The sequence below is a fragment of the Otolemur garnettii genome, unplaced genomic scaffold (genome assembly GCF_000181295.1).
Source record: "Otolemur garnettii isolate 467f Iridium unplaced genomic scaffold, OtoGar3 scaffold00114, whole genome shotgun sequence".
Lineage (NCBI taxonomy): Eukaryota > Metazoa > Chordata > Mammalia > Primates > Galagidae > Otolemur > Otolemur garnettii.
This window is the reverse complement of record NW_003852509.1, coordinates 4369595-4385764: the sequence shown is the minus strand read 5'-3', so window position 1 is coordinate 4385764 and position 16170 is coordinate 4369595. Positions and strand designations below refer to the sequence as shown.

General features: G+C 48.7%; 1 protein-coding gene across 2 annotated transcripts in view; it reads left to right on the top strand.

Moving 5' to 3' along the window:
- The window catches only part of ARHGEF10 (Rho guanine nucleotide exchange factor 10), a 95674-nt gene that overhangs the window by 59770 nt on the left and 19734 nt on the right, over positions 1-16170 (top strand). For both annotated transcript variants that reach the window (XM_012809852.2, XM_023517584.1), the window contains 5 exons: positions 750-871; positions 1809-1895; positions 3703-3929; positions 4523-4680; positions 7734-7876. In XM_012809852.2, coding sequence (XP_012665306.1) covers positions 750-871; positions 1809-1895; positions 3703-3929; positions 4523-4680; positions 7734-7876 — 737 coding nt within the window. The remainder of the gene's footprint in view (positions 1-749; positions 872-1808; positions 1896-3702; positions 3930-4522; positions 4681-7733; positions 7877-16170) is intronic.

Here is a 16170-nt window from a genome sequence, read left to right as displayed (position 1 = left end):
GGGCTAGGTTTGAACCTGCCACCTCTGGCATATGGGGCCAGCGCCCTACTCCTTTGAGCCACAGGCACTGCCCTTTTTTTTTTTTTTTTTTTTTTGACAGAGTCTCACTTTGACACCTATGCTGGAGTGTCATGCATGGCACCAGCCTAGCTTACGGCAACTTCACTCTTCTGGTCTAGAGCAATTCTCCAGCCTTAGCCTCCCACATAGCTGAGACTCCAGGGGCCCCTCCACAACACCCAGCTAATTTTTCTATTTTTAGTAGAGACAGGGTCTCACTCTTTCTCAGGCTGGTCTCGAACCCCTGAGCTCAAGGGATCCTCCCACCTGGAGGAAATCTCAGAGTTCTCGGATTACAGGCGTGAGCCACAGTGCCTGGCCTCATTGGGTTACTTCTTTGTAACCCATGTTATTGTACCATGTTTAAAAATTTCTCACTACATCCCATTCTTGATTCATAACTAAATCAAAACATCTCAGTTGCTTTGCAAGAAAAATGGGAAAAAGTAAAGGAAAAGAGACGTAGGTGATGTTTGCAGTGAAGTTTTGCATCCTTTATTGCAGACAGGAAGATGTCACTGTCACTCAGGTTCAGGCCCTGCTGCCCTGTAAGGAAAGATTTTACTGTGCCTTGCTCCGTCCAAGCAGTGTTAGAGATGAGTGCTGCAGTGGCCTGTGGCGTCATCTGTCTCTGCTCAGTGTGAGCTCAGTGCAGTCCTTGCTCATTTTCTCTCTGCATCTAATCACAGAAGAGGAGAACCATCTGGGCTGGTTCTGTGTGGAAGATGACGGGAATCAAATTAAAAAGGAGAAGCACCCTCTCCTCGTTGGACACATGCCCGTGATGGTGGCAAAGCAGCAGGAGTTCAAGGTGAAAGGCGGTGGGGCTCAGGTGTCTGTGCCCCTGCGGACCACACCTTCCCTCTGACAGGGGACTTGAGAGAGTGCCGGTGAGGGCCACAGGCAGAACGCTGTCTTTCTAGGTTAGCCATAGCTACTGCTTCTCTGGAGGTAATTTAGTTAGAAATGAGTTAAGGTGGTTGTTGTTGGAAACCTAATGATGTTGGCAGTGACGTCTGTTCCTGGGCAGGACCCTGGCCTGCTCAGACAACTCCACTGCAGGGGACACCGTTAGTTAAGTAGGGAGATGTGTGTCACACCTTCCAGCTCGTTGGGCCCATGCTTGGCCCGTGGGCAGTTTCCAGGAAGATGTGAGGTCTCGGTGCTGCTGGAGGTGCCCACCATGCCAGCCCTCCGTCTCCAGGGTGGCACTGTGTTAATGTCTGTGGTGCTGCTGAGTCAGCAACAGGCGGTGCCTTCAGGGACTTCCAGGATGTGTACATGCGTCTTTCTTTAAGGAATGTACAAAGACGTTTTTATTTCTCATTCCTGGTCTCTGGCTGACAGGCTTGTGGCCTGGTCCTCTGTAGCTCCCACAAGCACCCCCTTGGGAAGCCTAGGGGCCCCGGATGGGACGGGGACAGGAAGGGCTGGGTGCTGAGGGGGACGTGCCGACTGCAGACCACAGCCTTTCCGTCCAGGCTGCCTCCTGTCTGACTCTCGGGGAAGCTGACTTCAGCCTTGGGAAGAGGCCTGGGGAGTAAAACACCCAGTCTGCTTGGGGGTTCGCTTCTAAGCTGCCACCTTCTAAGGCTTACTCTTGAAACTTCTGTCTTTCCTATTTTAATCTTTGGCTGGCAATGAATCGGAAATTTCTGTGGTTCTGTGTTAGCAATGTGCCATGCATCGAAGGCTTGCTGTGGTCTAGAAGCCGCATTTTACGTGTGTCTGATTTCATTGCATTTTAGATTGAATGTGCTGCTTACAACCCTGAACCCTGCCTGAGTAATGAGACGCAGCCAGACTCATTCTCCGCAGTGCACGGTTTCCTGTGGGTGAGTGTCTTTGTTTCCAGTGCAGGTTCGCAAGGAGTCGACATCCACAGTGAGTGTGGGGAGAAATGTGCGTTTAAATTGTTCAGTGGAGCGTTGTTAGTTGCTGACATAACCTCAGAGGATATTTTCAAACATGAAAACTCTCCCTGAAAGGGATCTGATTACTTTTGGAAAAGATGTCATATTCCTAGCAATTAAAATGTTAGTGTCTTTTCTTTTAAATCTAAAACCTCGAGCAGATATAAAAGACACTTACGGCTTGGTGCCTGTGGCTCAAGTGGCTAAGGCGCCAGCCACATACACCTAAGGTGGCGGGTTCGAATCCCCAGCCCGGGCCTGCCAAACAACAATGATGGCTGCAACCAAAAAATAGCTGGGCGTTGTGGCGGGCGCCTGTGGTCCCAGCTACTTGGGAGGCTGAGGCAGGAGACTCGCTTGAGCCCAGGAGTTGGAGGTTGCTGTGAGCTGTGATGCCACGGCACTCTACCCAGGGGGACAGCTTGAGGCTCCATCTCAAAAAAAAAAAAAAGACACTTACCTAGTGTGAGCATAATTTTTAATATTTCTTCAATTTTGGTGGTTAAATTGCATGGAATTTTTCTGCTTCCAAGACGAGCTTTTTTTTCTGGAAACTTAGCAGTTAAAGTTAATTTGTTCCAAATGACATGCAGCGTCTGAAATTACGCTGCAATTGCAACGGATGTTTCTGGTTCCTGCAAAGTCGAGGACGTGCCTCTGCTGTGTGGTCCGAGTCCCTCTCGCCTCCCTCCCTGAGCCGCTCTCTGCAGCCCCTCAGACCCGCCCTCCAGGCCCACCCTAACTTTCCTCCCAGGCATCCTCTGCACCAGATTCCATCCTCCCCTCCTGGCAGCCAAAGCTTCAGCTTGGTCAGTGTTTCAGTTGACTATTAAAAATGGAAGGACCTCCTGAGCTGGTATTTCAGTCCTACCAGCCTATGAATGAAGGGCTAGGCTTAGTTCCCTTGGGGCTGTCCAGTTTTGAAGGACAACTGTTTCCACCCAGGCCAGCGGACCTGTAATTCATTCCCTGGCCTGGTCACACCCGCTCCCTGCAGGCCGGTAAATGGGCTTGGCAAGTTGGCACCCTCCCCCTGAAAGTGTTGAAGTAGGATGTTTCTCTGTAGCATGGAACAAATGTAGGAAGAACAAGGAGAGTGTAACCACATTCTCAAAGTTGGTGGAAAAGGAAAAAAATGAGTGAATATCCTGAACCAGCCAGGACTTTGCGTTAACAAGGATCAGGCTCTCTGCCCATTAAAAACAAGGCAATTTAAGTTTAAGTTGGGAAACTAACTGTGCTGCGTGTTCTCACTGTAAAGATTTGAACACGTAGGAAGATCACAAACAGAAACGCTGCAATGCACGACAGCACGTGGTGACTGTGAAGGTCCGGTCAGGATACGTTCCTGCTGATTTTTCTCATTTGAAAGACTTGGGGTTTTATTTTTTTAGCTAAGATTTGTTAAACATTAGTGTTATTTAAAGTTGACATTAATTTATTTTTTAGAACTTTAAAATGTGTGTGACTAGGCCTTTAGCATTGTACAGTGAGGGCTATGTGGTTTTTAAACTATATAAATGCATCTCTTAAAAGTTAGTTATGTTCTTTTTGTTAGAATTTTGTAAAAAGCCCAATTAAGTATGTTGAAAAGGAAAGCGGCCCGTTAGCAGACTGTCTAAGCATTGCTCTGTTGTTCTGGGTTCTCATGTGGCCGCTAAGCGCCAGCTTTCCGAGTGTCGTGGACGCGTCCAATGTTCATTTTCTTCCCCTTTGTCTCGTGGTTCAGATTGGAAGTTGTACCCACCAAATGGGCCAGATCGCCATTGTCTCGTTTCAAAATTCCAACCCTAAAGTCATCGAGTGCTTCAATGTGGAGTCTCGCATCCTGTCCATGGTGCACATCCCCGCCGAGGAGAAGCACCGAGAGCCCAGCACAGCCCCGGAGCCCGCAGCCGCCTCCTCCGGGAGAGCTGGCGACACCCCCACTGTCTGTGTCGGGGCAGAGGAGGGAAGGTAGAGCAGGGCGCTGTCCCCCACCCCAGCAGTGGGAGACTGTCCCAGGAAGGGCGCTGACTTGGTGTCAGGAGCAGTGTGTGTGGGAGCTGAGGGGTGCAAGGGGAGAGTTAGGGTCACTGCACTTTGGAATAACCAGTGAGTTGGGCCCGTGGAAATCATTCCAGAAAACTATGCAAGAGTAGTGGTATTTCTTTAAAAGGGAAAAGTTTTAGTCCTACCGCGCAATTTGCGAATAAATACTCCGTCCAGCACACCACTCCTTACAGAGTTTGGAGGAAAGCAGCCGTAGTCTATCTTGTAATCATAGTGGATATCAGCACGGTTTAGAGGAGAAGTAAAGTTGTTTTCTCGATGTGGGGTTCCACCATGCGTAGCAAGAACTATTTTTTTTCTTAATAGCCTAGAATTTCTCTTTAAAAGTAAAAGAAATCTAAGTGGTCACAGACATTTTAAAAATGTAGCCAGTGTGTCCAGTAGTGGGGCAGGGTGGCAGGACTGGAGTGAGATGTTGAACACATTTGCAGTGACAGGTACTCTCACTGTCCCATGGAGAGCAGATATATTTATTAGCTTTTATCTTTCTTTTAAAGCATTTCTGTTTATAAAAGCAGTCAAGGCTCCAAGAAGGTGAGACTTCAGCACTTCTTCACTCCCGAGAGGTCCACAGTCATGAGCCTGGCAGGCTCACCGCGGAGCCTGTATGCGGGCCTGGTGGACGGGGCGGTGGCCAGCTATGCCAGAGCCGAAGGTGAGGCGGGTCACCTGGGCTGGGCCCCTGCTCCAGGCTTGTCCTCTGCACCTGTCTCCCTTTGTCCTGGGAACTGTGTGGCTCCCTTCTTCCCCCAAAGGCGTCGATTGGGCACTTGGGATGCGTCTCAGTACTCATGGTCCTCCCATTCCCCAGGTGAGGATTTCTGTACCTACCTCCTCCCTGCAGCCCCTTGCCCACTGCTCCTGGGTGGGCCTGTGCTTTCAAGTCACTGGGTTGACCACCTGACCTGCTTGTAGCCCAGCAGGGCCTTCTGGGTGCTGGGCAGGCTGCCTGGCCTCCTGCTACAGCCTCTGTGGGGGGTCCGCTGGGCTCCCCAGTGCCCAGAGCAGCACAGTCTCCACACTGCCCTGCGCCTAGATTTGCCCTTCCTGCCCCTTCTCTTTCCCTCCGACTTCCAGCACAGCAGGCTTTGGGCCATTCTGCCTGGTCAGCACTTCCTTCCTGACATCCGTGCCTTCCTGATGTGAGCACCCCATCCTGTCTGCCCCCTACTCTCCTCATGGAACTCTCCAGATGACTTGTCTTTGAGCTGATACCCCCGTGCCCATCGCGGGTTCGTTTGTCTGTTTCTGTAATCTCTGCCAACTTTGCGGTCCAGCTTTCCGGTCTTCCCTTCATGCAGATGTGTCAGGCTGTGTCACACCTATGAGCTCTCTGGGATCCCCCCTCCTCAGCTCCCATGTTTGAACCTGTTGCCAGAGTCCAGTGCTTTCTTAGTCTTAAATAGTCATTTCCCCAGGTCCAAGTTCTCATCACTTCACGGTTTCCAGACTGGTTCCTTGTGTTTCAGTTGGGTATTATTTGGATATTTAGGGAGAAAAAATCACACTTCCATCTTTATATTTAAAATGGCAACTTCGTCAGAAGGGTAAAGTGCAGGAAGGAAGGGCTGGCATTGCCTCGGGGCCCTTACAGGGACCCGTGTCTGGGCTGCAGTGTGTCAGCCCTGCGTCCCCAGGCTCTGGTGTCTTGTGGCACCATCATCCCCATTTGGGGGATTTTGTGGGTGTGACAAGGGCAAGCTATCTGTAGAAAGAACATCTGAGGAGCTCAGGACACAGAGTTCAATTGTGGGAGGTTGAGCCTTAACCAAGGTGAAACGTCTGAAGTAGGTCACCCCACCATCTTTCATCTTGAGATCCAGTTTCAGAGGGATTGTGTGGCCAGTGGGGAATGCTGAGCTGTCCTGGGCAAGTATCTAAGGACGCACACACAGGTGGGGCAGTGACTAGAGTCCTTACCTAGGACTCGGGAACCTCTGTTCTCATGCTGTTGCACTCAGTGGCATGAGTGTGAGAGGGAAAATGTATTTCTGTTCTGAACCTGTGTATTCCCATTAAATGTGCTTTAGTGTAAAGGGTTCTGAGTACCAGATGGGAACGTTTGTACACCTGTGCACACACACAAATGCAAAGGCACGTGTATGTGCATGTGTACACCTGTGCTCATTCTGTGTGCATGCATGTGGGGGTGAGTGGAGTGTGTGCACATGTGTGTGTCTGTATGTGCATGCATGCATGAGTGTGTGCATGTGGGGGTGAGTGTGGGGTGTGTGTACACGTGTGTTTTGGTATATGTGTCTGTATGTGCATGCATGCATGGGTGTGTGCATTCATGCTTAGCCCCCTGATGACACACTGGACGCAGTGCTGATACTCTGGATGAAAGGCATGCCAGTGTCCACTGGAGCTGATAATGGTCGTGAAATGCTTTGTAGCCTAATTGCAACACAAAAGCGTTGTGGTTAAAGTTGTACAGCTGCCGTTTAGTGACTGTGCACGTTAGCTCAGGGTTGACGCTACGTAGGTTTATAATCAGAGCTCCTCTGCTTCCATTCCAGAACACAGAGATGAGAACTGGGATCTTGTTCCCTTTGTTGAACAAAGCGTGTTTATGTCAGGGCTCAGAAGCATGATGGATTAATCGCCTCATTACATTTTTAAGCTTCATGGCTTACTTAACTGGTTACACTGAGTATTATTCACTTGAATTGTGTACAGAATAATTACATGAATCACTATTTCAATTTGTGTTAAACCTTGCATCAAGTAATTTTTTTGTTGCTATCTAAGCTATCCACTCACACTTCATGTAAAGACCTCACCAGTAGATCCTTGAAAGTATTTTCAAAAGAAAATATTTTATGGGCGGTACCTGTGGCTCAGTCGTTAGGGCGCCAGCCCCATATACTGAGGGTGGCGGGTTCAAACCCAGCCCTGACCAAAGTGCAACAAAAAATAGCCGGGCGTTGTGGTGGGTGCCTGTAGTTCCAGCTACTCGGGAGGCTGAGGGAAGAGAATCGCCTAAGCCCAGGAGTTGGAGGTTGCTGTGAGCTGTGACATCATGGCGCTCTACCGAGAGCAATAAAGTGAGACTCTGTCTCGAAAGATATATACATATATATATATTTTATCACTCCAGGGGCTTCAGAAGAGGAGCAAGTTTATCAAAAGAAAGGATTCTTTTTACCTTGATTTTGATTTTTTTCATATTCTGTGAAGATATGGACTCTCTCTGTGATAAAGCATATAACAAGGGATTTTTTTAAATTGAAGCAGGTAATATGGAAATTCAAACACGTGCCTGATTATTTTGGATGCAATTCTTTTTAATGGTGACCAAATCACGTTATATATTATTATTGTAAATAATGGTATTTGTTGACCATCTATATGCCAAGTGCTGTACCCAACATGTTACGTACATTAGCTCATTTTTAATTCTTACAGTGACCTTTGAGGCTGGTGGTCAGGTTGCCCTTATTTTACAGTTAAGGAAACTAAGATGTAGAGTGAATGAATGATTTCTCTATGACGCTTACCAAGTGGACCCCTGGCCCCAGTTCCTCCATGCTCACAGGCCATGATGGACTTCCTTATCCCTGGAAGGGTAAGGAATAATCACACACAGGCGTCAAAATTCTGAATGATTTTTCAGTTGTCTGTTACTTAGAATGATCTGTCATCCTGTTTCCCTGTCTCTGTGCACAGATAACTGAACTTGAATGAAATTAAATATTTTCTTTTAAGATGGATCCTGGAATTCTGAACCTCAAAAGGTGGTAAAACTAGGCGTCCTACCAGTCAGAAGTCTACTCATGATGGAAGACACCTTGTGGGCGGCTTCTGGAGGCCAAGTTTTTGTCATTAGCTTGGAGACGCATGCTGTGGAGGTGAGTTGCCCTCAGTGGCTGCCTGGCTGGGCAAGATGTGTTTGAGAGACAGCCCCACTGACCCCCCACCCTGAAATCAAAGAGCCTCTGGCATGTGGGAAATTCAGGTAGCCTCTTCCTGTGGCCACAGGCAAAAGAAAATTCCTTCTAGATTTTGTTTAGAAAAGATAAGATTAAGAAAACTCAGCTCTTTTAATTGTTTATCCATGTTCATTGGTTACCTGCTAAGTAATGGAAATATATTACTTTAAAAAATATATTCAGTGTGAACAGAGCCCTCAAGGACTTTCAGGAATTTGACTGAAGTCATATTTCCATGTAGTGGGGTAAACTGGCATTCGCTACAGACAGCTGGACCTCATGCCCCAGCCCGGTTCCCTTGTAAACATTCCAGATGGAAAGAAATTCCAACCCTAAAATGAAAACACAAACATACAATATGAAGAACAGTAGGATGTATTTATTACTTTGCAATGGGGAAAGCCTCTCCAAGCATGCCACAAACCCAGACGCTGTCATAAGAAAGAATACGATAAAATAAAGTATGTAACCTTTTTTGTATCTAATATATGTGCATGTATATCCAGATTTCTATAAAACGAGCTGGGTGAGGTGACTCATGGTGAAAGCTTCGCACTCTGGGAGCCCAAGACCGAAGGATCACTGAGGCCAGGATTTCAAGACCAGCCTGAGCAAGAGGCTGCAAGATCCCCTTTTATTAAAAAATCTAAATCAGCCCAGCATGGTAGCACTTGTACTCCCAGTTCTTGGGAGACTGAGGCAGGAGGATCACTTGAGCCCAGGAGTTTGAGGTTGCAGGGAGCTGTAATGGTGCCACGGCACTCTACCCGGGTGGCAAAGTGAGACCCTGTCTTGAAAAAATGATTATAAATGAAAACTAGGGAAAATCTTTCCTGCACATATAAGCAAGAATTAGTGTTCTTAAAATAAAAAAAATTCTTAATACATTTTAATAAAAATACAACCAACCCAATAAAAATGTTCAAAGGCCGTGAAGAGGGAATACAAATAAGCTGTATGCTCACGTGCACTATAGCCTCATTAATGACTAAAATTGCCTTTAAAACAAGGTAGTTTTTATTCATAAGAATTATTTTTAGAGCAGTTTTAGGTACATAGCAAAAATTGAGTGAAAAGTACAGAATTTCCCCAATACCCAGCCCCGCACACACACCCCAGAGTGGAGCATTTGCTACAGTTGATGAAGCGACCCTGACCCGCTGCTCCACCCACCCAGCATGGACGGCTGATATGAGGGCTCACTGCTGGTACGCATGTTCTGTGGGGCTGGACACGTGTACGGTAACACAAACCCCCTGCTATGGCACCATCCCCTGTGCTGTGCCTGCTCATCCCCCCCACCCCTAGGCCTTGGCAAACATAACCGCCCATGCTGTCCAGCCGGTGAATGTGTGGGTGCCCTCCCCACGGCTTGGCAGGGCTCCTCAGTACCCCATGCAGTGTCTCTGGGAGGCAGACGTGTGTTACCAATTAGCGTTTGCAGAGCTTATACCGTTTTCCCAAGCAGTTTGTCTCTAGAAACGCACTCTGGGTCAGCTTGCCTGGGGTGTAAGGATCCAGGCAGGGTGCAGGGGTACAGCCCACAGACCTTAGGGCAGGGCCTTCTTGCTAGAATACAGACAGTGGATAGAAACATTTGAGATTATTTTTCTGGTATTGTGACAGTAACCTTTTGTTACTTTGTAGATCCATCTGATAGATTTTATTTCCTATAGCATGAGAGTAAGAGGCTTCAGTCTAGCTCGGAGCCATAGGTGAAGAATGCTCTTGAGCAATGTTGCCCCCGATGCCAGTTGAGTCCTCACTGTACACCGTCAGTAATACCGTCAGTAATGGTGTCCTGGTGATTACTGTCTCAGTGATTATTCATTTAAGGAGGCACAAGGCTCAGGCCCTGACTTAACTGTATAGCATAAGGTGATCTTGGATAAGCCACTTAACTGAGCCTCAGCTTTCTGATCTGTAAATTGGAGGTAATTGTCTTTTCTTGGGCTGCTTCCTGGATGAAATCAGATGAAAAAGCATCCATTGGAATACTTTGAATGAACATTGGCATGATAGCTGCTATTTGTTATTAGAATAAAGTATTATTAGAACAAATATACAAGAGCCAGGTATAATATTTTGTTACTCTGTATTTGCTTTTTTTTTCCACACAGAAGGAATAATGGCATTTCTTTAAATTATTTCTCCCTAAACAGTGAATTCTTCTTGTCATAGATAACTGTCAAAAAAGCTGGAATGATGGTTTCTGTAGCTATCACCAAGCAGCTTTCAGGATAACATAACATTCCCAAATTATGACTTTATTATAATCAAAACGTGGTTTCCACATGTTCCAGAGACTTTATATACTGTAAATCTTGAAGACTCAGAAGTAATATGTTTGGATCCAAATAAAGTCTCCTCTTTCTGCATGTTTTAGTACCAAAATAACTAAAGACATTTATAGAGAGAAGCAAAAATCTGCTCTCTTCTGAAAAAAATGAAGCTCCCCATGTAGTTCCTGTTGTGCAGGGAACTGCAGCGGACGTGCTGGTGCAGCCCTGAGACGTGCTCTGTCCATATGTCCACCCTGCTGGGGACAACTGCTGGGGGAACCTTCCCGACAGTCACATGCTGAGGGCACAGGGCTGGGCCTGTGGGCTGCAGAAAACATGGGGTGGGGGTGGGTGGGAGCAGGATGGAAGAAAAAGGTAACTGAAGCTCCAGAGCTTAAATGTTCTTAGAGTGACGTCCCTAGGATAGTAGCTGGTACGTTCAGTGCAGAGGCAGCCCTGAACACCAACACCATCCTGGTACACTCTCAGGACCCCTGTGCAGAGGCAGCCCTGAGCACTGACACTGTCCTGGTGCAATCTTGGGACCCTGTGCAGAGGCAGCTCTGAGCACCGATACCATCCTGGTGTCAGGCTGCAGTCACCTGGACTGCCACACAGTGTAGGCTGTGTCACCTGGACTACCCTGCAGTGTAGGCTGTGTCACCTGGACTACCCTGCAGTGTAGGCTGTGTCACCTGAACTGCCCTGCAGTGTAGGCTGTGTCACCTGGACTGCCCTGCAGTGTAGGCTGTGTCACCTGGACTGCCCTGCAGTGTAGGTTGTGTCACCTGGACTGCCACACAGTGTAGGTTGTGTCACCTGGACTGCCACACAGTGTAGGCTGTGTCACCTAAACTGCCCTGCAGTGTAGGCTGTGTCACCTGGACTGCATGCAGTGTAGGCTGCGTCACCTGGACTGCATGCAGTGTAGGCTGCGTCACCTGGACTACCCTGCAGTGTAGGCTGTGTCACCTGGACTGCCCTGTAGTGTAGGCTGTGTCACCTGCTACCCTGCAGTGTAGGCTGCGTCACCTGGACTACCCTGTAGTGTAGGCTGTGTCACCTGGACTGCCCTGCAGTGTAGGCTGTGTCACCTGGACTGCCCTGTAGTGTAGGCTGCGTCACCTGGACTACCCTGTAGTGTAGGCTGCGTCACCTGGACTACCCTGTAATGTAGGCTGCGTCACCTGGACTACCCTGCAGTGTAGGCTGCGTCACCTGGACTACCCTGTAGTGTAGGCTGTGTCACCTAGACAGCCACACAGTGTAGGCTGTGTCAGCTAGACAGCCACACAGTGTAGGCTGTGTCACCTGGACTGCCCTGCAGTGTAGGCTGTGTCACCTGAACTACCCTGTAGTGTAGGCTGCGTCACCTGGACTGCCCTGCAGTGTGGGCTGCGTCACCTGGACTGCCACACAGTGTGGGCTGCGTCACCTCGACTACCCTGCAGTGTAGGCTGCGTCACCTGGACAGCCACACCGTGTAGGCTGTGTCGCCTCGACTACCCTGCAGTGTAGGCTGCGTCACCTGGACAGCCACACAGTGTAGGCTGTGTCACCTCGACTACCCTGCAGTGTAGGCTGCATCACCTGGACAGCCACACAGTGTAGGCTGCATCACCTGGACTTTTTTCGGGCCTCCTCAAGTCCATGTGGCTTTTTTTTCTGTCTCTAGTTCATTTAATTTCTTTAAAAGTTCAGAGTGTCAGGAACACTGAGGCAGTTCTAGCATAACCTGCTATTTAGGGAAAGGCTAATTATTCTGGATTCCTGGCAGGTGTTGACTTCACAGGTTCGTTCTTAGAGCTGTGAATCACAGTTTTAGTTTAATCCAAACCTGTTGCTCCTCACTCTGGTGTTTGCAACGTGCAGTGCTCTTGCCTGAAGAGGGAAGGGGAGACAGAGAAGAGCGAGGGAAGGGGTTCTCCCCCAGCCCCCACCCAGCAACAGTGGGACATGCGAGGCGCTTATCTGGGTTAAGAACTCCAGGGTTGAAGCCCAGAAAGCTGGGGGGTTTTAAGCTTCCTCCCAGAAGTTTCCAGGAGGAAAAAGAAAGCAGGGAGAGCAGTGAATCAGCCCCGGTGACTTCAGCGTGTGGAGGAGGACAAGTGGCTTCGCCCCTTCCTTCCCCCCCTCGCACGCCACACTGTTTTGTTCGAACCTCTCTCTGGAAGCCTCCTCTGCCCAGCAGTTTCCCAGGGAGCCATCTCTACTTTGCCCGGGGCTGACGGAAGGCACCAGGAACATGGAGGCGCAGGCAGCAGGTAGCATGTCCCTCCAGAGATGTGGAGATGTGAGATGGATCCTTAAGTGGCAGCGTGAGTGGTGGCAGCTCGGAGGGAGCTGGTGGCCCCTCTGCTGCCATCGTGGCCTCAAGTATTTGGCCACGAACAAGGCCATGGGCATTAAGACCTGCCTGCCCTTCCTCCAGCTTGTCTTGGCAGTGTGATTTCTGAGAGAAATCTGTACATCTGTAGTTTCCAAAAGATCAAATGGATGCCCCCCCACCCCACCCCCCGGCTGACAGAAAGGTCAACACTTAGCTGCCCCCATGAGGACAGTGGTGGCAGGAGGGCAGAGCCTCCTGTGAAGGCCCAGGGTCCTCTTGGTCCCCAAGATTTCCTGCTCCCAGGAGTGGGGTCCCTCACGGCACAGGCCTGCAATAGTGCTCACAACCGCTTGTTTCTGGACGCGGACTCTGGCTCCAGGGACTCCGCAGCTGTTCTGAGCTGTGGAACAGTTTTCCAGCTCCTGAGCCTGTGATGTTCACTGTGAGTCTGAGTTACAAGCGCCACAGAGGAAGTCACTGCTCTCTCATGATCTAAGTTAAAGTCACAGGGCCTGCGTTTGTGTGCCCTGGCAAACTGTGCGGTAATGAGCCCCTGCCGGTCTGACCTGCCACCGGGAGTTATGCAGGAAGCAAACAGTGGTGCCCGGTGGAGCTCAAACCGGGCTTCCTAGTTCAGAGGCTTTCAGGCTTGACTGCACAGTGGAATCACGCAAGGACCTTAAAAGCAGCCCTGTGCTTGAGTTCTGCTGCACAGCCAGTAAGTGAAAATCTCCAGGGGACGGGGTCTAGGCCACAGCCCTTCTTCACACTCTAGGTGATTTCAGTGTGCAGGTGGAGGGGGTCTGGTTTAAACCAGGGCCTGTGTGTGCTTTCCTATCCTTCTGGAGAAAAGGATGATGGCCATTTGACCCTGGATCACTGGCCAGGCTCTGGGCAGTGTGGGGTTGTTGCTGACACAGATTGGTTGGTAGGGGAGGAGGGGGCTGCCTCGGTGTGTAGGCAGTGAGCAGCTCTCCTGGGCACGCAGAGGGCTGTTTGTGGGGTATCCAAGAGGAGAGGATGCTTTGTCCAGCACTTGGCTGTGGAAGCTGTGAGTGTACCAGACAAGATTTTAGAGAGCAGGATCAGGGGACAAGGCCCAGGGAACTGGCCTTCCAGGGTGTGGAGAGAAAGGAAGCACCAAGCATGTCTGAGCCAGAGAGGGCAGAGAGAAGGGCTGAGCCCCCGCAGCTCTGGGAGCCAAGGCAAACATCTCAGCAGCACAGACTGGGCATCAGCGTCTGGCACCAAGAGAAGACAAATGAGAATGTTCAGGAACCATCCATAAGGAATGGTCAAGAGAAAAAAGAGAACTCAAATTACTAAAATCAGGAACAAAAGAGGACATTACTTCAACAGAAATAAGAATGGCTTTAAGGGAGCACTGTGGACAGTTGTGTGCCTACAATTTAGATGCCCCCATGGGGTGGACATGTTTGGGGAACAGCATGAACTGCCCAGACCAGGCATGAGCAGTAGAGCTGCAACTCGTAAGGAGATGGAGTCAGCAACCCAAACTTCCCAACAGCGACAAAGCCCAGGACCAGATGGCTGCACCAGTGGATTCTACCAAACATTTAAAAAAGAGTTAACATCTGGGCAGTGCCTGTGGCTCAAAGGAGAGTGAGGCACCGGCCCCATATACCAGAGGTGGTGGGGTCAAACCCAGGCCTGGCCAAAAACTGCAAAAAAAAAAAAAGTTAACATCAGTCTTTCTCAAACCTTCCCACAATACCAAAGACGAGGGAACACTTCCTAACTCATTTAATGACACCAGTGAGATCCTGCTGCCAAAGCACCACGAGGAAACCACTGACCAGTATCCCTAGTGAACATTGATGCAGAAATCCTCAACAAAATACTTACAATGCTTGGGTAGTGAATTCAGCCTGCTGAGAAGATTTATACAACAAGCTCAAGTGAGATTTATTTCTGGAATGCAAGGATGGCACCATGTGCAAATCAATCAGGGTGACACACCACGTCACAGTAATGGGGGAAACACAGTCATCTCACTCGATGCACAAAAAAAGCATTTTACCAGAGCACTCTTTTATGATGAAAAACAGTAAACTAAAAATAGAAGGAGACTTTTTCCTTTTTTTTTTTTTGACAGAGCCTCAAGCTGTCCCCCTGGGTAGAGTGCCATGGCATTACAGCTCACAGCAACCTCCAACTCCTGGGCTCAAGCGAGTCTCCTGCCTCAGCCTCCCAAGTAGCTGGGACCACAGGCGCCCGCCACAACTCCTGGCTCTTTTTTTGGTTGCAGCCGTCATTGTTGTTTGGCGGGCCAGGCTGGATTCGAACCTGCCACCTTAGGTGTATGTGGCTGGCGCCTTAGCCGCTTGAGCCACAGGCGCCAAGCCAGGAGACTTTTTCCTTACTCTCGCGAAGAGCATCCACAAAAACCTCACAGCTAACATCATCCTTGGTGGTTAAAGACGGCAAGTTTCCCCTGAGATCAGGAGCAAGACAAGGATACCCATTTTCACCATTCATCATATTCCAAAATTCATCTGGAAATGCAGGAGACAGAATAGAAAAAACAATTCTATAGAAGACACAGTGAGAGGTTCATGCTTCCCCGTGTCAAACTTTACTTCACAGACACTGTACTCAAGACAGTGTGGTACCGGATAGACATCTAGGTCAGTGGGTTAGAAGGGACAGCCCAGAAATGAAACCGTGGGTCTCCGGTCAATTTCAACAAGGGGCCAGAACAACAAGTGGAGGAGGAGTAGTCTCCTTAGCAAACAGGACTGGTACAGCTGGGTCTCCACATGCAAAAGAGTGAAATGGGGCTCCTGGCTCACACCACATACAAAAATTATCTCAAAATAGATTAAACCTAAATGTAAGAGCTAAAACTATACATCTTAAAAGAAAATGTAGGAGGCCAACTACGGTGGCTCATACCTGTAACCCCAGCACTCTGGAAGGCTGAGATGGGAGAATCTCTTGAGCTGAAGAGTTTAAGACCTGAGCAAGAGCAAGACCCTGTCTCTACTAAAAATAGAAAAACTGGCTGAGCTTTGCACTGGGCACCTTGTAGTTCCAGCTACTCGGGAGGCTGAGGCAGGAGGATCACCTGAGGCCAGGAGTTTGAGGTTGGTATGACTTAGGCTGAGGCCATGGCACTATAGCCTGGGCGATAGAGTGAGACTCTGTCTCAAAAAAAAAAAAAAAAAGCAGGGTAAATCTTCATGACTTTGGAACAAGGAATAGTTTCTTACATGACACCTAAAGCACAAGCAACCCATGGGAAAAAATAAGGTACATTCGACTTCATTAAAGGACACTACCAAGAAAGGGAAAAGGCAGCCCACAGAATAGGAGAAAATATTTACAACTCTGGTAAGTGTCCAGTGTCCAGGGTGTATAACAAACTCTTACAACTACTAAAAAAAAAAAAAAAAAAAAAAAAAATTCAAGGCAAGGGAACCAAATAAACAATTCTTTTTTTTTTTTTTTTAAAGAGCATGGAGTTTTTATTTATTTTTTTTTTCTTTTTTTTTATTGAACGGTAACTATGTACATTAATGCACTTCTGGGGTACAGTGTGGGGTTTTCACATGCAATCTGAAATACTTCCATCAACTGGT